We start from the raw sequence: 24171 nt of genomic DNA, 5'->3' as shown, positions 1-24171 counted from the left end.
TTTGGTGATAGACCGGCGCTGCGCCCCCGTCGCCGACGGTGCTCCCCGGGAACCGTCTCACTCCATCCGTCGACGGAGGCCGAGGTCTCCCCCCCCCCCCCCCCCCCCTCCTCCCCCGCCCGCCCGCCGTCCCCTTCTTGATCTTTGCCACGTACTTCTTCACCCGCCCGCCCACTGGATGGATGTGAAGGTTTTATGACCGTGGTTGAAAAATAAAAAGCCCCTGTGATGGTTTCTGCAGGAGTTTGGCCATTTTGAGCCAACAAAAAAAAAAGTTAGATAGTTGAACAGCTCACCTCGCGGATCAACAGCGACGACGAGCACTTCACTGAAATGCCAACTTTGGGTTTTTCGTCTCATTGAACACCAAGAAAAACGAAAAATGTCTCTTTTTTTTTTTTTTTTTTTTACAAGGCTAGCATGAATCTTTATATAATTACTGCATTTGTGCCCCCTTTTTTTTTAGATGATTAAAATACATTTAAGGACTGACTATCTTTTCTTTTACGTTCTTATTTCGATTTCTTATTTTTAATTTTTAAAGATAGCCAATAATACTCGAACTCGAGTTTCTAAAATTATTATTATTTTTTTCCTGTAATCTTAATAGAATTCAAATCTTTACAAGAATGTAAAGCAGCACGCAACGCTTTTCATTTCAACTAACTGAGGACGACGAATAGCCATCATGACGGATAATGTCACTCAAATCAAACCTCGATGCTGTTTTTCTTCTTTTTCACTGCCAAATGATCAATTTGCTGCCCAGTGTCAGCTGCATGCGAGTCGGGAATGAGATAAGGACATTGCAAATAACCAAATAGAGAAATAAACAGAGGTATATTTGTCACTTGCGAGGGGTGCAGTCACATGACGGGGGTCAGCTGAGGGTCAGGAAACAGAGGTCAGGACCTCTGTGTAAAAATTGACTTCAGAGATTCTTCTTGTTACACTGTTATTCATGTCTATAGAGCCAAACCCTGCACAGAGAACGGCGTGAAAGCATGTAAACAGGAAATACAAATGTTGGTTGTATCCTCTTTAATACAAAACGTTGAACTTACCGAGAATATTGCGAGTCCGGGCAGCACATTCCGCAAAGCACAGTGTTAATACGCGTTCTGGATAAATTATTTATTTAATAATCGGGAAGACTGAAGCAGATGGAGGGAACTATCCAAATAAACGTGCGCGAAAAGCGTACTGAGGTCTGAGAACTGAGTTTAACGAGAAGATTAACTCTCAAATCCGAAATTCATCAATCATTGGAATTTTATTTGCACTGCCCAAAGGGTTTTCCATTCCGCACAGCTGTGACTTTCTCTATGCTTAGACCCTCAAACTGCGCAGGGGGAAAAAAAAAGGTAACAAAAAAATTAATTAGCGTCCCATGGCATACAACTCAACCCGGTGGAGTGTCTGCAGCCTCTAAAACCAGCGGGTTAAAAGGTTCAACATACTGATACACTTCAAACAGAGCCAGGCTAACTGCTAACGGCTCCCCACGCTGGCCCTAAATGCTCAGCTGTGCTAATCTAGCATAGTGTTTAATCACTAAGTGAAGAGTAAGCGCATTGCGGTGTTTTCAACTGCAGCCACAAGTGTACTTTTAACGGGTCGGAAAACTGTTTTATGAAACATTTACGCCAATTATACTTCACAATATTTCTTTTTCTTCTTTCCCCCCCTCTTTGGACGCGCGCAAAAATTTCCTTTCGGGTTCCACAGGCCAATCCAAAAGCACATTCATAATCACGAGCATTAGATTCACAACTTCGAGAGCGATTATTTCTAAATGCAAAATGCAAAAGTGGGACGTGCAGAATGCAGATTAGCATTGCGTCGCAACGCTCACAGAGTCCGGAGTCAGGCTGCTACTCTGAGCTGGAACGCCAGCATGCTGTGCTGTGGACTCTATATTAGTAACCTTGCCGAAACTATTTTTATATGGGAGTAAAAATAAAGACTCCACCCTAATAAAATACAATTGTGAACACTTTCTTCTAGCTGACGGCCAAACAATGCTCCAGTTCAAGGACTTTTTTTTTTTTTTTTTTTTTTTAAATGGCAGTGCTTGTTTTGCTGGGCACAGTCACACGAAGGGGCGGCTTTTTAAAACACACTCATGAATTGAGTATATAACACCTAAATAAAACTGCAACTCACTTTGCGTGTTTTTTTTTTTTAAGGGGAGAAAAGAAACACCGGAGTGAGGGGGAGGTGAGATCAAAACACTTGACCGAAAGATGAAAAAACGCCTGCTAAAAAGCCGTCTGAGAGGTGAAGCAACACTCGGGATACAGTTGCTCCGAAAGCCAAAAATGTCTGTTTAGAAAAAAAAAAAAAAAAAAAAAAAAAAAACGTATGCAAAAAAAAAAAAAAAAATTATAGAACTGCATATACAGAAAATATATTAATCTCTCTTAAATAAAATCACACCCGCTGCCGTTTTGCGCGAAAGGGGTACCTGAATGTGCTCCGTTTGCATTCGCCGTCGTGGCAGCGTGACAGAAATGCGGTTGAGTGGAAGGCAAATGTGTTTTTCTTTTCTTCCCCTTTTGGAGGTTGTGTTTCTTTTTTTTCTTTTTTCTTTTCTTTTTTTTTTTTTTTTTTTTTTACAGGCGTGTAAGCGAGCCAGTGGGAACAAGCACATCGCTCCCTTTTGGTTTCTAATGGCCTGACCGTTATGAGCGCGTCGACGACCAGAGTCCCGGTCGGTGTGGTCGCCGGGCGCGCTGGCAGATCCGCCGGTACCGGTGCCGGTGCCGGCGCTGTTGTGGTCTTGGCGTGTTCCAAAGCTGGCAACTGGGATGGCGGCCACGGAGCTCATTGTTTGACAGCAGCCGGCCGAGACCCAGTCAAGCCTCAGAACCTGGAAGTCAACATCCAAAATGCAACGGGGGGGGGGGGGGGTTCCAAGTCCAACCTGTTGCCAAGCGCGTCTCGCAAACCGTCCCGTCCCATCCCGTGCCGATGTCCCGTTTCGTTCTGTCCCCACCGCCTCACCCAAAACGCGATAAAACAAATGCATTTTTTTTTTTTTTTTTTTTCTTTTCGTCGCAAAAACCGTTCCCTTTTTTTTCTCCTCCTGTCCCGAGGCCTCAGGAGTGCGTCCAGCTGATGGGAACCCACTGAGCCTCCACCTCCACCTTCCTCAGCGCCAGCCGGAGCTCGCCAAACGCCGTGGACAGGTCGGTGTTGACGATGACCTTGTCGAACAGATGGCTGTACTGGCTCTCCATGGCCTGGGCCGTCCTCAGCATCTCCTCAAAGTCCTCATCCTGCACGGCGCACAGGAGAAGAAGACAGAGTTGAGGGCGGTAAGGCTGAGAGAATGGACACATAAATCAACTACTACTACGACTACTACTACTCGCAAGTACAACAAAAATCATTTGGTTTTCGTACCCGAAGAACACTTCTTATTTATATATATAAGAATATACACAGATCAAGGGTCTTGCCAGCCATCTTGCACCGCCATATTTCTAAGGAAGCCTGTTGTGGACAATCCAGCTGCCTGAGAGCGCGTTTGGTGTTTTTCGTGTGAACAAAATAAACCAACGAAGAAGAAGAAGAAGAAGAAGGTGGACAAGGTATCCAGGTTTGTGAGCGCAGGGCCACCGTAGTTCACCGGCAAGCTCAAGAGGGGGAGGGTGAATCTAAGATGTAACCAAGGAATGTCGCTGTTTCTTCTCAAAGTATCGAACTATTACACACTGGACCTTTACGGCCTCCTTCTTCACACGGTTGCGGACCTTGAGGTCCCTTGCTCGGGTATGTGTACAAGATGCAAGTAGACTCGGCAACGACCGACAGACAGAATAATGACAAACGCAAGGTGAGATTATTTTCAAAAGCCATAGGAAGCGACGACAAAGGAGGGGTTTGGCTGCTGACCAACAACTTCTGTCAGAATCGAATGGCATTTTCATTCTCCGGTAACAAATAATGGCACTTTTCTGAGCGTGTGAACCTTTCCCTGAAGCTTCTCTCCAAACCAACCGGCTAAACTCGTAGCAAGAAAAAAAAAAAAAAAAAAAAAAGCCCAACTGATCAACTATAAATGTGACAGACACGTTCACGAATTTTGGTGCGGCCCCATTTCCGAACGTTTGCTATTGGTCGCCCACAGGAAAGGAATCCAAAATATTGGGGTGGGAGGGGTGGGGATATCATATCTGTTTATATAACCGTGTTTCTTAAATAAGACAAAAAAGTGGCTGCAGAGGGGGGAAAACAGGAGTCCTCTGGTGAGAAACGGCAGGATCTATATCGGCTACTGGCAGTGTGCAAACTGCGCGTGTCAGCAAAACAACATATTTTTATCAGGTCGGTAGTAAACACCGGCTATGTGGGGCGTCTGTATTCATAGATGCAGTATTGTGCGCAGGCCCAGGTTATCTCACCGCAGCCGTCCATCTGAGGCTTTCTGGTTTCGAGCGTGTGGGCCTCGGCCCAGTCTGGCTTGGCCCGCGGACCTCCGGCGGGCTTAAAGTGGCCGATTAAGCTTGCGCCGTGTGTTTTTACTGGGAACACTCTGCCTTCGCATTTCTGGACAGATATGGTTTTTATAAGAGAACCCCGGGGCCAAACGCTCATTCGCACATGCACACAGATGCACGGTCGCGGGACGGCGTTTTTTTTGGGGGCGGGACGGCGGCTTTTTCGCGTACAATGTGCTGAAACAAAGCCCAGCTGCCGCCGGGGGGGGGGGGGAGTTGCCTCAGAGTAGGGGTTGCCGGTTTAATGCTTCATTGTGGATTAGCCGCCCGTGCTAAATGCGAGCACTCGGCTCCCCGCGACCATTTTGGCATGTTTTTCTTTCGGATGTTTCAAAGGCGGGGTCGGTGGCTTCATCGGCGAGAATCGGGGGAAGTCGGGAGGTTTGTCACCCGGTGGTGGCGAGATCCGGACTCTGCGTGCGTCCCGTCCCCCCCCCCCCCGCCGTCTTCTGAATCGAAGGCCCTCCGCCCGCAGGAATTCCAGGGGCTAGATGAGGACGCACAGATGACCACTGTGTTTGGATGCCAGTGAAACAAACCCTCTGACCTGCCCGAGGAAACCAAATGAACCTGGGAGACCATGTGCGAGTCGGTGTTTGTGATCTTTGTCCACCCCGCAGTCTCTGCCTCCAGCACGACAGGTTCAGGTAACAGATCGTTAAACGCAGCAGCAGCAGCAGCAGCAGCAGCAGCAGCAGCAGCAGCAGCAGCTCGGTGAGCTCACGGAGACATAAATAAAAGGAAATAACAAGATGTAGGATTAAAAAAAAAAAAAAAAAAAATAGGTGAAATGGTGAAATAAGAATATGGGACGCTGTGGAAGCAGGAGTGAGTTGCACCTCATTTGCTGTCTGCTAATTTGTGGTAAAGCTGCATTTGAAGCCAAGTCAGAAGAAGAACTTCTTCCTACTGCATCATGAAAAACATTTCTTTTTTTTCTTTTTTTACAACTACAGAATGTAAGGCTGCAGATACATTTTGAAGTAGAAAAAGTGTTTAAAAGTACTTGTATCGGCTACTCTATTTGTTTAAAATGCATCAAGGTAAACTTTAAAGGTAGGTGACTAAATGTCCCTGAAGAGGCATTGTCAGTGTGCAACTGACAAAAAAGGTTAACAAGGGACACATGCGCCTACATTCATAAAGGAATAAAAAGATACACATTACAGGTTACTTTTTAACCGTATTTCAACCCGAATTGGTCACGTGATCAGCTTTATCTAAAAACAATGTTCATTTAACCAGCAACATGTTTCTCAGCCTTCATCACAAAAGCCACACAACTCTTGTTACAACTGCTGCTGAACACAACCCATGATGATGTAGATACACATGTGGAGATTTAGAAGAGGAAACGGCGACAGCAAGTTGTTACATAGGGACTCTCCCGAGCTTGCCAGCGAGCTACGGTGGCGTGCGAGCACAAACCTGGATACCTCGTCCGCCATCTTCTTCTTCTTCTTCTTCTTCTTCTTCGTCGGTTTATTTGAGGACGCCAGCGCTCACCCTAAATACCAAACGCGCTGTCAGGCAGCTGGATTGTCCGCACCAGGCTTCCGTAGAAATACGGTGGTGCGAGACGGCAGCTAACTGGGAGCAAGACCCTTGATCTGTGTGTATTATTCTATATATATGAGAACCATTCCATGGGTTTTTTTTTATTGTACTGCAAGTAAACACTTGTAATGTATTTACAGGGTGTGCGCTAAATTTGACCAACATTAAAAATCACAAAATATTTTACACACTGGACCTTTAAACGCAGGCACGAGAGCACAACACAATATTGTCGCAAGGTTTTTGTTCGGGTTCAGAGTTTCATAACGCTCAGCGGCGTCTCTGGCCCCTGCGCCGTCTGGGCCCAAAATATTTGGCGCCTTTAATTCTCAGCATTTTTCCTCCAGATGGATGTGGAGTTTGGTTGCCGCTCCTCGCTGCGTCCCCTTCCCAGCAGCGTGCCATCGGGGCTTCTGCTTCTGCACGACAATCGGCGGCCCCATGCGGGTTCCTTTGTTCACCCAAGTGTGAATCAAGCGTAGTTGCGTGGTGAAAAGGCAGCTTGATTTATTAGGAACAATGAAAAAAAAAAATCCAGAGAGACCGTTTACGGTTTTAGCGACGTGAGATCATCACGTTAGGACGTGTACGTGTGTTTTACGAGCTCCTCAGGATATTTAAAACGAAGGAAATGGCAGCGATGCCACGGAGGCCTGTCGTCAATTAAGGCCCTGGACCTGGGTTTCGTTTTTTCGCAGCCTTGGGTTGAAGGATGGAGCGAGGGGGGGGAAACAAGCGAGGTTGGAATATTAAAAGCACTAAAACGTTACGGCAAATGTAAAATTTAAGTTGTCTATGCAAATTGTTTGCAAATGTCGTCGACGGGAATACACACGAGGCACTGCGATTCTGTGGTTCGCCAGCAGGGGTGGGAATCGCTAGGTACCCGACGAAGATTCAGCTCGATTCCGATTCAGAGGGCTACGATGCGATTAATCGCGATTAATCGTGAATCGCGATTTATCACGATTCGTGGTTGTCTGGTTTGGAGCGACAGGTCGCACTTGAGTTCCGGCCTCATTAAAAAAAAAAAAAAAACACGTTTTTTTAATTTGTGAATCGATTGTTAATTGCAATCAATCTAAGAAATTATTTTTTTAGCCAGTCTCCTCACACAGGTCTAATTAAAGCCTCGTCGACCCCGATCGAACGCCATGAGCGCGCGCGTGTGCTGATTTTCTGCGACTGTTTAAATCAAGGCAAAGCCATCTGGCCCATCTGGCTCATCATTTTGTTTGAAAACACGCTAAATAAACATTCCCTTACTGTGAAAGGCTTGGCAGACTCGCTGTCATCTTTGCCTGCTACGACTTTTCCGTTCTGTCTGGTCTCCCTCAGTTTTTCAATGGAGGGGGGCTTCACAAACACGATGAAGGGCTTGAATTCTGCCGTGCGTAGGTGCTTTATTATCTGGGAGGGCGAGAGAGAAAAGCGGGGGGAAGAAGATACAAGAAAGCTATGAAGAAGCATAGAAGGTGTCACGTGGAAAATCAAATCTTGATTGAAAAGCTTTTATTGACAAACAGGCATGCAACATAAAGTGAATAAATTCAGGGACAGCTGTTCTGAGGACAAAACTGTGTCCTCAGAGCGACACGGCTAGCACGGCTTAAAAACAATGAGATGGAAATAAATCAAGGGTGGTAGTTGGCTCTAAAATGACTGTAGTTACCTCAATGTGATTCAATCTTAGAAAGTAAAACTGAAACGTAGTTCTTGGCAAAACGTCTCCGTTATATTTTCGGGGGTGCTAAAATCACGAGTTTGGAAACCGCGGCTGTAAATCCCGGCTTGGTGAAACACAAAACAGCTCCCGCGGTCACACAGTGAATGTGGGGTATTCGAAATTAAAGTGGAGGATGCACTTAAGTCCACGCACGCCTGCTTGTTTTCTGTCTTTCTTGGTGGCAAATGAGTGACATGACAGCAGCGAAGTGACTGCGGCGAGGCCAAAAGACATTTCAGAGGCGTCGGGCCATGGTTCCGACGCCGTGTCGGGGGGGGGGGATCCATGCTGAGCTAATAGGCAGTGAGGTTTTCAACCCTACGACTGATAGCAAGGTGGATAAAAACCCGAAAGGACGGGCGAGGAGGAGAATCACTCTGTCGTGCTGTGACAGACCGGGATAATCCCGGACTTGTGCAGAGGACGGGCTCAGAGTGAAGACTGTCAAGAGTGACCGCGAGCTTTGGAAACACCACAAGTGTGTGAAGAAGGAAAAAAAAAAAAAAAAAAAACCCAGAAAGAGTGCATACTTCAATGAACACCCCCCACCCTTAAAAGAAGAAAAACAGCAATTCCTTCATGTGAATAAACCTTTTAGAAGTTGCTGTGCTCACTCGTACATCGCTGCCGATGTGGCAGAATTGTTGTGGACAAAACTGAACAAAATGCTGTGATCAGAATTTCCAAATGACCCCTTTTTCATCTTGAATAACACAACTGATTGTTGTGGAGCGAGAAGTTGATTCGTTATGAGCTGCTAATTTCCCAAAATGTCGTGATGATGTTCATGAGGAGGTGGGCTTATCAGAAAGCTAAGCCTAAACTAAGCTAAGACTAGCCTCGCACATAATATCTGTCACCTCTAAAAAAATAAATAAAACAGCCTGTGGGTAACAAAGTTGTCTGCCATGTTTTAAAAAAAACGATTGTTGGTTTGCAAAGTGACGGTAGTGAAGAAAAAAAAAGGAGGGCTGTCAGCTTTAACGCATTAATTGCAATTAGTTAAATACAAATACGCGTGGTTATGTTTTTTTTTTTTTTTAATCGTATTTCAAACGCAAAGATGGGTTCACACCGGAAGCGGAAGCGGCGCAGAACGGAGCCCACTTCCTTTCAGCGCCCTTGTTAACCGACGGTGTCGTTCCGACCGCCGGCCGGCTGGCGCCGTGCAGCAATGATTTCGTTGGACGGGAAGTTACTCAAGGAAACACGAGAAAATCTGGTTAATCTTCAAAATAAAAGTTTTTTTTTTTTTGTTTTTTTTTAAATAAAATACTGTGATTGACAAATGTGATCATATTTGTGTACGTTATATTTGTCATTGCATATTTGTATCTAAGCAGAGTGCGAGAGAGATGAAAATGAACACACAAAGTGTCAGACCCTCTGGCTAAAACTGCTTTGAAATGCAAAATTACAGCTTACACATGCAATTCAAACGGCGCTTAATCGCAGTTAACTATGAAGACTCTGCGATTAATCACGATTAAAAAAAAACGAATGGTTTGACAGCCCTAAAAAAAAAAAAAAAGGCAACTGATTCAGCAGCGACAGGTTTGAATTGGCGTTCACGCAATTGTCACTCAGCTTTGGCGGTAAATGGCAGCGTTGGCTGAGAAGGAGGACGGTATAGTGATGCTGGAGATGATCACGCATCACTCACATGGGGCTGGACGTCTAATAGGCACACTTTGTTCTTGGAGAGGATGGAGCGCACCGAGTCCAGGCTCGTCCCGTAGTAGTTCCCTTTATACTCACCGTACTCAACAAACCTGGGACAAAGAAAAAGAGAGAAGAAGACAGAGAGCAGATGAGAAGATTGCACTTGAATTTTTTTTTTTTTTTTTTTTTTTTCAGCGGTAATTGTTGCGCACGGGGGTTTGGCGTTTCAAACAATTTTGATGCTCCGCTGGGAATGACGCTCGACTCTTGGGTCCCATCCAAAACGAGTGGACGGGCTCCCTCGGGGGTGGGGGGGGGGGATTCAGCCTCAGAAATAATGATATATCAAATCCTTACACATATCCCGCCGAGGGCAGGTGCAATTACTCTCTCAACCGCTGACAGTTGCGAAGATAGGAGAACCCAGAAACCAGACGTTTTGGCACGGCACGCTTTTTATATAATCTCCCACGCCACCCTCTCAATCAGTAACACCTGTCGGTTCCAAAAAAAAAAAAAAAAAAAAGCAGAAAAAAAAAGAGAGAGCGCGCATTCAAACCTCCGCGGTTTGCCAAAAGCTTCCCTTCCCCTTTAATCCAGGCAAAAAAACAAAAATTCGAGGCCAGCAACAGACTGGCCGGGGTGCGAGCAAGCGAGCAAACAAACACTTTTCCATGGGACAATCTACAGCCGCTCGCAACCAATTGGCTGTAATGAAAAATAGCGCCAGTGTACTTTTGGCTGAAAACAAGGGGGAGAGGAGGGGGAAGCGGAGGGGGCCCGTAACGACGTGGAAAGTATTCCAAAGTGAATGGAAGCACACGGTCTCGCTCGCAGTCTGCCGATGATGAGCGTCTGACACGGGTCCATGTAGAGAGACGGTTTTATGGTAATTACTCATGTCAGAAATTTTTTTTTTTACTCGGCAAATCTTGGAAAGAGCGGAGGCGCGAGTCTCGCATGGCGGACCGAATTTTGGGGGTGGGGTGAGGGGAAAATTCATTTAAGGGCTCAGCAGGGGCCTGCGTTTAATAATTCACACCTCGCGGCAACACTGTGCTGTTTGTTGCTGCAAGAGACACTATGGATTATAGGGCTATTCTCTCTCTCTCTCTCTCTCTCTCTCTCTCCATATATATGTATATATATATATATATATATATACATATATATATATATATATATATATGTATATATATATATATATATATATATATATATATATATATATATATATATATTTGCGATTAATCGTGAGTTAACTCAGGACAGTCATGCGATTAATCGCAATTTAAGATTTTAATCGAGTGACAGCGCTAAAATACATATAAACACATGAATAATATACTACCCAATAACAACCAGCGTCTACTGAAACACTTACATTTCATAAAGGTGCAACAAAACATTGATTTCTATGTCAATATTACGTACAGAACTTTGTAAAATAATCCAACTGTCCAAATGATGTAAACCTTGTTGTTCCTTTCTTACACCAGAGATATTTCATTTCATGTCTTCATTTCTTTTTAATCCAAATAATTTTTCTTCTGGCGCACGCTGTAATTTCCCAATGTGGGATTAATTTTCTGGGCTTCTATTCAATTCTATTCTATTCTATTGAATATATGAGCCAGGGAGTTGGATTGGGGCGCTTGGTTTGGCTTTGCACACAGGGTCGACTTGTGGATCGTTGCCACTCTGACGCAGAACAGGGCTTCTTGCTTCCCGAGGGAAAGTCGCAAAGAAAAGGCCCCCAAATTTTTTTTTTCAAGACCTCTTTCGAATTCTGCACATTGTTCCCGTCGCATGCGATGCAAACAAGTCCAACCACACCCACTCCCCTCCATCCGCTCCCTTATAATTTTGCGCGTCTCACGCATGCACCCCCACATCACAGCTCTGTCACTCACCCCTCCGACTCCCTGGAAAACATTGCATGCCTCGGACAATACCACAATGTGACCTAAATATACAGGAGCCCCTGCGTTCCCCCTCTCGCCTCCTCACGCGCTCCGACATCCCATAGGAGGCCGTATGTTTGCGTGCGTAATTGTTTTGCGAGCACGGCCCGACCCTTTCGCCATATCATCCCGTTTACCTCCTGTCTCCGGCGGCGGCGGCGACGGAGGAGGAGGAGGAGGAGGCGGCGGAGACGCATCAATCACCTCCTTCGGCCGTTCCGACTTTTGCATTTCAATTTTAACCGGCCGCAAATGTCAAGGCGGTAGCCGTGTCGCGGCCCAATTCATGGGAGAAACGCCCAGAGGGGGGAAACCCGGAGAGGAAACGAAGGGGGGGGGGACAGGGGAGCCCTGGGGCCACCGTCTGGGAATCTGTCCCCAGCGCAGGGCCGGCCGGGTTCAGTCGGCAGCAGGTCATTCTCAGATCACACCGCCCAGAGTGGAGGCGACTGCAGGGAGCTGCAGCAGCCCAGTGGCGGCAGAGCCAGACTGACTGGCTGGCTGGCTGTTGAGTCGCCGCTCTGCCTCTTAGTGGTGGGTATGGACAGGAAAAACATTGTCACTATTAGATCTATTGTTTACACAACAAACTTTGAATACTTAAATGTCCAGCGAGTAAAATTTTGCTTTATAGCGCCGGCGTCCCCAAATAAATCACTGGCAAGCTCGGGAGAGGGAGGGTGAGCTAAGGAGCACTGCAATCTAAAATGTAACCACTTGGTGTCCCTGTTCCCCCCCCCAAAATCTCGCAATATGACACACTGGACCTTTAACATACTGCTCATAAATACATAATAATAGTATATACTCGTAGTGCCATAAAAGTAATTTGGTTTTCCTACTCTTAGAGCGGTTCTCATATATAGAAGAATATCCGTAGATCAATAAGGGTCTTGCTCCAAGTTAGCTGCCATCTTGCACTACCATATTTCTAAGGAAGCCTGGTGTGGACAATCCAGCTGCCTGACAGTGCATTTCGTATTTAGGGTGAATGCTGGTGTCTTCAAATAAAACAACACGAAGAAGAAGAAGAAGAAGAAGAAGAAGAAGAAGAAGAAGAAGAAGAAGGTATCCAGGTTTGTGCTCACAGGCCACCGTAGTTCACTGGCAAACTCGGGAGAGGGAAGGTACAAGCACTGAAATGTAAAATGTGACCACTTTGTGTCACTGTTTCTTCTTAAAAATCCCAGAATACTCCACACTTAACCTTTTAAAAGTTGAGACGGAAGAATATATAAAAAGTCGAAGTTGTTCGGCAAGAGATTAATTTATGATCAATGAGTTGAGAAAATGAGCTGTATGGCAATGTTGCATAATTAACGATTCGCTGGCTGTTTGGTTTAGGTTGGACAGTGATTATTTGTCAAAGCTGCTTACAAAGGTGCGTAGAAACTCGGCCTTGATTAGTACAACATTAACATAATGTGTTCTAATTCTATTTAGGATCAGGTGAACAATCTACGGTTAGACTTTTACAATGACTGGTGACTGAAAACTGATTCTTTGACTGATTTGGATAACTTTCTTCAGCATGTTTTACAGGACAATGGGGCGACTGGCCCAGGTTTCACTGTGGTACGAACACAAAATTAACAAAATTGTTATATGCGTGCATATGCACCTGGTATCGGTGTCACGGTATCGGCGAGTAGAGTACTCAACCCCGGTATCGGTGCATCCCTAAATCAAATAACAAGCTGTAAGAAAGCTTCAAGAAAATGATCTGCTTGACAACGAAGGCGTCTCTTCCCCTAAACCTGCAGCAAGCCTTGACAGATCGGGTACCTCTCGAATGATATACACACAACTGCGGATATTCGCGGAGGAATTATTTCGCATCAAACCTACCGCTGGCTGGCCGCGATGCGACTTCTTTGGCATCTCTAACGGAAGTTTTGCAGTGGAAATTTCTGTGCGAAAATAGCTGCGCCGCTAGCGTTCACAGTGACGGGATCATCCTCAATCTCCAGCAGGGGTGAAGAAAAAGTACAATATCTTTTTCATGGTCAAAAAAAGAAGAGGAGATTGTGGGTTCATCCCATTTTTTCAAGCCAGGGACCAAAAGGCTGGAGTTTTGTCTCCTCATACAAGAAGTCACATTCCTATTGTCGCTTATTGTTGTGCTTCATTTGTTGAAGAGGACGACATTACGAATTATCCGGAGCCTATCGACTGTAATCGGGAACGGGTGAGTCAAATCATAGATGTATTAATAACACTTAGCTGTTAAATGGGTTGGCAAGCACGTGACTTAGTGATGCATCATCAGTGCGGACACTTTCACTGCCTTGGAAATGCAGTGAAATGAATCAAATTTGAAGAAACTACTAACTGAACAAATGCAAAATTCAGAAGAAAATAAATGGTCCAACTTCATCTCGTGAAAAAGTGCACCCGATTTGAATGGCCTACTGTCCTATAATGAAAAACTGCGTGAAAACTTTTTGTATGAATCTTAAAAATGGCTGTACAGTGAAGCTGAATGTTAACTTCACTTGGACCAAACAGCACAGCACCCGTTGCCTCCTACTTGTTGTTGTGTATATCCGTCTCAAAGAGGTGTTTGGAGATGAAGTGGTACTCCACGCCGTCGCTCTCCTGGTTCCTCTTGGTCCGTGTCGTGTCTGGGAGAGAGAGAGAGAGAGAGAGAGAGAGAGAGAGAGAGTGGAGGGAGAAACCGTGAGCAGCTCGAACCGAGACGGCCTGACTCACCGTCGGGGGCTGAAGGCCCCTCATTAACACCGCTGCAGACGGCGGACCTCGGCCAAACCTGCGCATGTATGACTGCGTAATGGTGTCGTTAAAATACGCAACTTGTAGTAGCGGCGGCGGCAGAACTAGACGCTCAACTGGCGTTCCGCAAATGGGATGGGAGCGGTTACGATGCCTTGTTAAATTTGTTCCCTGTTAAGGGGCTGCAGTGCCAGTGCACCCTGAACATTTATTTATTTTTTTTTAATTTTTTTTTTTTGGGGGGGGGGGCAACTCGTTAACATCAAGTGTCCACATTTGCTTGACCGTGAAGCATGAAACCAGGCCCGTAAAAACGGGCGTGGGCGGCAGGCACCCGAACCCCCGGCCCCCCCCCCCGCCCCAATGAACCCACGAGACCCCGTGAAAGCCTCAAAGCAAAAGGTTCAAGGTGGTCTCAGGTTTTTTTCAAAGAGCTAAAATGATGTGGGTCATTGTCATGAATGGTACCTAAAATGTCTTTAAGATCACTCTGTTTAATAATCGATTTTTAGAAATACCATTCACAAATAGCGACAACGTTGCGTCCATGAAAGAAGTGTTGCAAGGTTGTTGCGGGCCTCCTGCATGTTGAGGAAATTTGGACTGGTATTGGGTAACGATCAGCAGGATGAACATTGACGGGATTGCACACCGCACGCTGGCGGCAGGCATGTGGCTGGAGCGCGTATGGGTCAGGGGTCAAGGGGTCGTCTCTCCCCCGTCCCCCCCAACCGGTTGGATCCACAACCGCTTTTTCACCTAAAACCATTTTTACCTTGACGCCTGGATGTAATGACAGTGTAGTAGCATTTAAAAAAAAAAAAAAAAAAAAAAAAGAGCTTCTGTTTCAAACTGAAACGGAGCAAAACATTCAGGTCTGAGGTTTTGGAAAACCTTAAAAAAAAAAAAATATTCATAAAAAAACACTCGAAACAAACCGTTAAATTTTTATCACCTCAGGACAAACAGCTGCCAAAGTTCTCTCCTTGAGCTCATTTTGTTCAACGGCGTTGCTCGGAGGGCCGTGCCCTGGTGGTGGCGGTGGTGGCGGTGCCAGCGGTGCCTTTTTTTTTTTTTTTTTTTCCTTTACGGCCGTCCCGAGCGATCCGCAGGTTTTCGTGGGAAGCTAACTAACGCTGCGATTTATACAACGTGTCGCTTCCACCCGCAGGCCAGAGACGGGCCGTCGTTGTCAGCGGGGTGGAAGAGGACGCCGCGGAGATCGGTTGGTGATTGGTGACGCCTCCAACGGTACCTTGGTTCCAATTTGCGACCCAGACTGAGAAGCGTCCCAGAGCTTTTGTCACCCAGCGCGCGTTTCGAGGTCGGGGGAAGCTAACCTTCGAGCGGCGTGCACCCGTTCGAACCCGTAATCGCGGAAAGTATCACCGGGTTTGGACTGCGATCAAGATGTTTAACCCTCTGCTAAACAGCTTATTGCAGTGACAGCTGGTTTGTATTTTACTACAAGGTGGGAGGGGCTGGAGGTGCGGAGAGGAGAGGAGAGGAGAGGAAAAAAAAAAAAAAAGGCCAAAAACCCAACAGAGACCGTGAGCCGATGGTCTCCAAAAGCAGTGTTTTTTCAAAATAAGAAGAAAAAGAAAAAGAAAAAGAAAAAAGGTGGCGCTCTCGGGCTTAATCCGTAACAACAGCAAGTGTGTTAAACACATCCATGTGTCTGTTGGCGTCCGGTGAACATTTAAAGAGACAGTGCGGTCAGTCCGCCTTTTGCCGTTTATCTTCACCGTGTGTCCAATTCTGGGCCCGATTCAACACAGCAGCACAGGGTCACATTCGAGAACCATTTAACTTATTTTATGGAGGGAAGAAAATCCCCACTGATTGTCAGACTGGACCCGAGACACATCTAATATACCAGTGGTGGAGTCTCAGGACCCACATCCCCCCCCCTTATCATGACGTCACGGTCCAAATTTATCCCACAGAATTAAAAACGCTATCCTGCTTTCTATCATGTCCAGTGTCCTGCAAAATAACTACCCAACGTTTTCTCTATGAACATATATATATATATTCATTCAATTTCATTCATAGTTGGGAAACTGCCCACCGAGCTGCAACCCAATCAAAACAGCTCGGCGACCCAAAAGTGGGTCGCAACCCACCAGTTGAGAAACGCTGTATTTCTACCAACGCCGTCATTAAAATATTTGTATATCAAATAATTCATGCAAATCTGTACATTTTTAATCCGGTACATTCTGTATATAACTGTGGCTAGTATACATACATATAGAAATATGTATGTATACAGTATATATACAGTATATATACATATATGTATGTTTATGTGTATGTTTATTTATTTATGTATACATATATATATATATATATATATATATATATATATATACATATATACATACATATATATACATACATATATATATATATATATATGTATGTACATACATACATACATATATATATATATATATTTATATACACATACATACATACATATATATATATATATATTTATATACACATACATACATACATACATATATATATTTATATACACATACATACATACACACATATATATATATATAAATATATATATATATGTGTGTATGTATGTATGTATGTATATATATATATATATATATATATATATATATATATATATATATATATATATATATATATATATATATATATACATATATATATATATATATATATATATATACATATATATACACATGTATGTATGTGTATACGTCATATTTCCTCAAAAGCAGCGGCACAGTTTTCCTCCGTCACTGATGCCACTGCAAATGCCAGAGGACGTCAGAAAAAAAGACTTTCTGGCTCCGGGACATCTGAGCCTTCTGAAATAGTTTTAAGAGCAAACAGCAAAGAAATTGCAGTTTCACAAAAAAAAAGAAAAAAAAAAAAGAAGAAGTGAGGAACAAAATTTGGCCCAAATGGAAATTTACAGCAGTTTTAGATGCCAGGCAGCAAAGTGGCAGCAGGTTCAGTGGGCAGAGTCTGTCGAGCAGACTGAGGAGAGCTGACAAGCTCTGCAGCACAGTCAGGGAAGAACCAGACAGCAAAAGGGGGTCACGTCATGTGACCCGCCCTCCCTTTCAGGGACGTCGCAGCACAAACATTTTTAAACGCGATTTAAAAAAGTGGGACTGGACAAACAGCATGGAAAACACAGGGGGACAACCACCAAAGCTTGTGCGTCAAGTGAACTCACGTGGGATGGTGACACTGAAGTGCTGGGGGTCGGAGATCAACAGCTTTCTTTTGAGCTCGTCCAAGCCGACACCTGTTGGTCCTGCACGAACACAGCGGGAGGGGGGGGGGAGATTCCAGAAGATGATGGAAGGAATTTATGGACGCCAGTCCGGGGTGAACCCGGCCTTCGCCTCAACACAGTTGGGACGGGACAAAGCACGCAAGTGCAGCTCCGTTTCACGGCGGCTGTCTTTCCGCAAGCTGAAAAGTTACATAAGAAAAAAAACTATTTTCTTCTACCGTTCACGGACAATCGGTACGATTTCTTTCCTAGACACCCTGTGTTTACCCCACAGTAAGGTTGGTGGTTTATGACCTGTGCTGTGTCCTCAAATGGCTTTTTTTTGGGGGGGGGGCGGGGGGGTAACGGCTTTCAGAAAACGGATTCAGTAGTGCGCACGCTCCGACGTGGGTTGAACGCGGGGCTTTTTCGTTTTTTTTTTTTTTTGATTTCTTTTGTGTGGGATAGGATAAAGCAACCGCCTGTCACTGCAGAAAAAGCAGTGACAGAAAACGGACTGACGGATGATTCAACTTCCTACTTATTGAGGATGGAGCATCCTGCATAATGTGACATCAGCACCTGTAAGATCACTTTGATGGCTTCTTTTTCTAATTTCCATTATTTGCAGAATCAACTGCACTGGACTGCACTGCACTGCACTGCACTGCACTGCACTGCACTGCACTGCACTGCACTGCACAACTGCAACTCTTTCCCTGAACCGCTGTGCACATTTTAATATAACTTTCTTGCCATCACGTGTCAGGTCGGTCAGCTATGGCAGCCTGGCTCGATCAAACCCCATTCCCCATTAGTCATCAATGTGTCGAACCAATTAATCTCCGTTTCGGAGCAACAGGTGCCTTGCCTCCGTTTACAGTGTTTGGCCACTGGCGCGCGGCGGGGCAAGAGGCGAGGGGACGGTGGCGCTCGATCTGGGCCAGGGATTCCTGGCATACTTGTCATTCTGAGCAGGCACAACAATCACAGCCCATTGGAAAATTCGCCGCTCCAGGCAAATGTATTTAGCAGGCTGCTCCCCCTAAAGCAAACTGATGATGAATTGTGCGGATTATGTGGAGGGGAAAACGAGACGGGCGGCGGCCATCAACACTGGACGGCCTTCACTAACAGGACAGAATCCACACTCGCGGCGCGGCTCCCTGGCTCCACACCGTGCGGTGAATTTAAAGGGGAAAGAAAATTGAAAGATTGGAAATGAAAAGAGATTAAACCTAGAAAAATACCCCCGAACCTCTTCGGGTCAATGGTGTGAAGATTTCTGGAGTTACTGTTTTTTTTTTTTGGTATTTTCTTTTCCAAGTCCAACTGATTTATTAAGATGAGAAAACAGTTCATTTGTAATGGCGTGGAGCGGGGTTGGGCAAACTTTATTTTTTTTTGCACTGGTGGGGGGGGGGCCACAATGGGTTCTGCAATTTGACAGGGGCGCTGGAGCAGGAGCAGATGGATGGAGTGTTCTGGTGAGCCACCTCATCGGAGGAAAGCACATATCACGTCGATACGTCGAAAACATGTGCTTGAACGTCAACTGAAAATGAACAATGGCGTTCCGACAAAATCGGCGTCTTCGAAGAAGGCCCACGGTATTTAGCTCTTTGTTGAAATGACTCTTAAAAGTCCTTAACGGGCTGCATACGGCCCCCGGGCCGTAGTTTGCCCACGCCCGGTCTAGGCTGACAAATACTTTTTTGCCCTATAGTGTATGTGCTCCATCAACAGCCGTACTGATGTTCTTCTCTGAAGGCTACGCACCCCTAGCATGTGGAGCGCGGCTACCAGGGCCGTCAGGCTAACGGAGCATTCTGCTAGCCTCCGTGCTGCACGCTTATAAAACCATTTTCACCTGCACACTGACAACCTGGCTTACACTAGATATTTGTATATAATAATGGCAGTGTCGTAGCAATTTTATTTATTTATTTATTTATTTTACCCGTACAGCTCCTGCGTTTCAAGAAAAGAGGTTCTGTTTTAAATTTAAACGCAGCAAAAAACGCTCAGCTCCGCGGTTTTGGGAGAACGTTTAGGCTAAACCCAACACAAATATTTTCTTTTCATCAAAAAATTTGTCCACGGGTACAAGGGGGTCAAATAAGACGTGGGGAGACGTGGAAACAAGCGTTCCCTTTTGTCAAGATAAATAATCGGATTTCTCGCGGTGAGCATCGGGGTCTACTTTTGTTGGCAGGCCGGATTTGAACGTAAGCGTCGGGGCTGTATCTTTGAAAGGGATCTCAGACTCGATCTGTTAAGGTGCTCCGTTTACGCGCCAAAAAAACCCCGCTGGAAAATAGGCCATTAATTAGCATTCACTGTGGTCCTGCCTCTCCACAATAAAGAAGAAGAAGGAACTCGGAGTTCCCGAAAAATTTTTCAGAAGGTGAAAATTGGCTTGGATAAAGAATAGGGATCAGATTTTTTTTTTTTTTGTATATTTTACTAAAACTTGAAAACATAAGGCGTCAGGGATGAATTAATGACTGTATTTGACTGCCTAACCATAAGAAACAGTCATTAGCATGATGGCCTGCTGACAGGGGGGGGGGAATATGCAGGTACGACTTTTTGTTGGTAGTTTTTGTTTGGTGTTTTTGGCTTACGGAGCACGCAGAGATCCACAGTCATGGATATGGATATGCATGCAAAAAAAAAAAAAATAGCGTATGGTATTGGAAAATACTGCACAAGTGTGCAGGCAAGGATTTAGAATTAGAATACGCGTTTTAACCCCAATGACTCATTGGTGCAGTGATAAGTAAGTAAGGCTCGAGTTTCCTCCTGGATCTCTGGCTTCCTCGCACCGTCCAAACACGTCAACATTAGGGATGCCCCAATAATTTTTTTTTCTTTTTTACAGAACGAGTGGAGTACTTGCATTTCAGTAGTCAACTAATACCAATACTGAGTACTTAATAAGGTCATTACACATTATAGAATTACTTTGACTTTTTCCACAGATGTTCTGTGGTTTGAACAACATTCCTCAACATGTTTTTCTAGAACCGGTTTCACTGCAGTACAAACATAAATTTAACAAAATTGTGATATACATGCATACAAGACTGGTATCGGTGTTGTGGTATCGGCATGTATCTTACGAGGACGAGTAGAGTACGATATCGGTATGACACCCGATACTGGTAATGATATCGGTACCGATTGCTAGTATTGGGAATTGGTACCGGTACCTGATACTGGTTCCAGCATCAGAGCGTTACAGTTGTTGTGTGGATGTGAGTGTAAATGCTTGTTTTTGTCTCGGTCTCATGACACTGCCCTGAGACTTGATACCAGGGATGGACTCCAGCATCCCAATGTGCAAAGTGTCAAACTTTGGCCCGCACAATAAATTTGGCTAGCAAACCAAATGATGACGAGAGCTGTCCTGCCAGTATTATACAGCACATGTACCACTGACACTACAAATCGCAGAATGCTCTGCTGGTATTTCGGTGCATCAATCGGGACCATCAACCTCTGTTGACAGTAGTCAACTTGTTTGGGATCCGTATGAGAAGTTTCACTGTTGTATCTGGTGGAAGATTTTTTTTTCAAGAAGTATCAACGTTGGGCCCCTGACTTCGTCCAAGTTTCAAATTTTGGCTCCCACTGTGTATTTGAGTTTGACTCCCCTGGTGCAGATCGGACCTCCAACCCAATTCCCTCAACTCACCCACTAAGGCGACCAGCCTGTGCTTGCTCCCAGTTGGCCTGCGGTACGCCGTGACCTCCTCGTAGGTGGGCACGTCGGCCATGTCGTAGATCTCGCTCTTCTTGGACTCGTACATGGACTTGTTGGTCTTCTTGTCCCTCCTGCTCAGACGAAAGCTCCTCCTGAAGCCAGCTGGAGGTTTGGGACAACCAGGGGGACGACGGTGGAGGCAGACAGAAGAGACACGAGGCAAAGTACACATCGATAAATTTGTCCCGTGACAGTATACATCTGCAAGTGTCTAAATTCCACCGTAACTACACACTCGCCTGCAGCTGTGCAATTGGATTTATGGTGGTGCGAGTGTCTTGGCGAACACCTACGCAGCTCCGCGTCCAATAGCTCATGCTGCAATGTGCAGCTCAGTTTTATGACGGCTATCTTTTGCGCGAGCAAGCTGAAAGGGGGAACAATGGGACACGCGGCCAGTCGGGGTCTCACATTCAAAACACTTTCACCACATTTTTCCCTGGTGATACAATAAAGTTTTATTTTCTTCTTTTGTTCACGGAGAACGCGGGGAGGTTTTTTTTTTTTTTTTTACAAAGCATAGCTGGGTGTCGTTTCAGATTAGCCCTTTTAAAGTGAGATACAAGCGATACAACTGGGGTTCTCGGTCCGAATTTTCCTGAGGCCTTGTGTTTACCCCGAGCCATATTTCTGCAGAGACGCTTGGACTGCTTCACTTATACGTTCTCTCGACACGTCAAAGATTGCAACAGGGTGTAAATTCACCGCAAGTGGGTTAAAAGCAGCGTTTGTCAACCGGTGGGTCGTGACTGAAAATTTGGTCGTGGAGCTGTTGTGACCGGGTCATGGTCAACTTCGTGGGCATTTTCCATCGACCATCTGCGTCGTTGTTTTACCTTTGGCACCGTTAGCGGCTGAGGTGGCTGCCTCGTATTCTTTCAATACCGCTTCGCCAAGACGACGACCTTTCAGGTGAGCTAGCTACGATTCATTGTGTTAAAGCTTTACGTCTTCTTTGTTGTTATTCAGGCAGTGACGGGGCCAGACTTGGGTCCTCATAATAACGTGTGATTGATGACGTAACCAGCGTGAGCCTGTTTTGTCGCTACTCCGCCTGCAAACGTGTCCCGTTTTATTAATTCACGTTTTTGTTAATTTATCAGATCTTTTTTTATCGGAAAAATGTACGTATCGGACCGATAAAAAAAAAAAAGACGTAATTTTCTCCCATATCGGCCGATATCTTATTGGTCTGATAAATATCATGCATCCCTAGTTGATTTACATTACAACTTCTGTTGTACTGACTGTGTGAGCGTGTTTTTGCACACACAAAGCGCACTGATTAGGTTTGCGTCATGTGCCGTGTCCTCAAACTGCTTTTTAAAGGGGGGGGAATGCCTTTCAGACACAGATTCAATAGTGGACATGCTCCGAGGCTACAACTTCACATCTACAGCAGATGTGGGTTGAACAGCAGGCCGCATCATTTTTAGATTTCTTTTCTTCTTTTTTTTTTTTTTAAGACAAACCTACTTGAAGACTTTTGAAAAGAAAAATAACGCCAAAAATGGCGGTGGAATAAGAGACATAAACAAAAAGGCTTGGGCTGATGCAATGTTGTGACGGCTCGAAGTTAGCTGCAGTCGGTGTCGTAAGGCCTTCGCTCACAGTAAAATAACTCTCGGGTAAACACATTTGTCCTCCCCTGTGGGATGAAGTTGCCAAACAGTGGACGCGTGTCCACTGTTCTGTGGAAACGCATCCACGGAACAGTGGACGTGTGTTCCGCGAGTGTTCTGCGCAGAAGAAAAATGTTTTGACGTGGACATGTGTTCATGTACAAAGAACTTGGAGATGTTGGTGCAGAGAATATATAGCGTTACTTTAAATAGAGAGACGAGGCTTTGTGCCACAATGGGCCAACAGCCGCCTGCGTTCATGCCATTTCTTCACAGGTTACTCAATAATCACGCTTGTCCCACAAGCTCCCAGAGAGCTCTTTTTTTTTTTTTTTTTTTTCTTTTTTTCCTGCACAGTGGCTAACACACACCCCCACTCATCTGCACAGCAGCCACAAACAAACACCCAAAGTGTAAGTGGTGAGACTGGCATTTCTGCAACAAACATGTTGTAGAAATTGTCTTTGTCTTCCCCAGTGACAAGCTGCCATATCAGTGGCCTGAAATAAGAGGAGCCGTTGTTGTTGTTACCTCATTGAACGTGCAAGGTTTTGTAGCTTGAGAAGAGTGAGTACCAAGCCAAAAATATTTTAGACTGGCGGGGTTTTTTTTTTCACGCGCCCAACAGATTATTTTAAAAGGGCAGCGAGTATTTTTACAACCTTAAAATTGAGATTTCTCAAACATTTTGACAATGCAATGACTTTCCGTTGGATAAAGTGACAAAAGTCAAAATCAAATCTATTGACTGTAGTTTCATTTTCAGATTGTAATAAATGAAAACCGAGAAGTAGTTGTAAAAAAATAAATAAATAAATATCTGGGATATAGAGCAAAAGTTTCCTTCCTCCAACAGGCAGTGGGTGTATCGCATCGGACGCATAGCAAAGTACTTGCATACATATATACACTGTCCATCACTGTCACGCCGACACACAAACGAGCAGACACATCAACTTAACGTATGTTCGGCATTACACAAATGTGAAAATAATGGAACGTGGAAGCAGCTGAGCGTAATTAACGCAACGTAAACACAAGACGTGACTTTGCGCGCGCGCGCACACACGCAGACATACACACGTGTAACAGCTTGGAAGTCAACACCTGTTGTGCAAGTCCATTTTCCAGTGTGATAATATCGAAAGGGTCCATAGGAAAGTTAGCATCTATCCCCCGAAGGCCACCTCGAACTGAATATCAGACAATTCTGACGCCAACATCTGATAAATATAAAAACCTGCGCCAGAAATATGAATGGCTACAACACTGAAAGAAAAAGCACAGTGCAGCAGACATTGCCGAAATAAAGTATATTAGTCGGTAAGACTATTTGGCTGCCCTTTTACCTCCGTCAAC

At 45.0% G+C, this 24171-nt stretch overlaps 1 protein-coding gene across 2 annotated transcripts in view; it reads right to left on the bottom strand.

Annotated features, from left to right (window-relative positions):
• Positions 1–1026: 1026 nt before the first annotated feature.
• mpp7a (MAGUK p55 scaffold protein 7a) overlaps positions 1027–24171 on the bottom strand; it is a 70840-nt gene continuing 47695 nt past the window's right edge. For both annotated transcript variants that reach the window (XM_076043099.1, XM_076043100.1), the window contains 6 exons: positions 21122–21292; positions 17380–17460; positions 13945–14038; positions 9452–9560; positions 7329–7472; positions 1027–3281 (listed from right to left, as the gene is read on the bottom strand). In XM_076043099.1, the coding sequence (XP_075899214.1) occupies positions 3102–3281; positions 7329–7472; positions 9452–9560; positions 13945–14038; positions 17380–17460; positions 21122–21292 (779 nt within the window). In that variant the 3' untranslated portion in view covers positions 1027–3101. The remainder of the gene's footprint in view (positions 3282–7328; positions 7473–9451; positions 9561–13944; positions 14039–17379; positions 17461–21121; positions 21293–24171) is intronic.

The sequence above is a fragment of the Nelusetta ayraudi genome, unplaced genomic scaffold, assembly GCF_046127955.1.
Source record: "Nelusetta ayraudi isolate G7.1 ecotype Tasmania unplaced genomic scaffold, CSIRO-AGI_Nayr_v1 ptg000073l, whole genome shotgun sequence".
NCBI lineage: Eukaryota > Metazoa > Chordata > Actinopteri > Tetraodontiformes > Monacanthidae > Nelusetta > Nelusetta ayraudi.
Note: the sequence above shows the minus strand (reverse complement) of the source record. Positions and strands in the feature narration are given on the sequence as shown.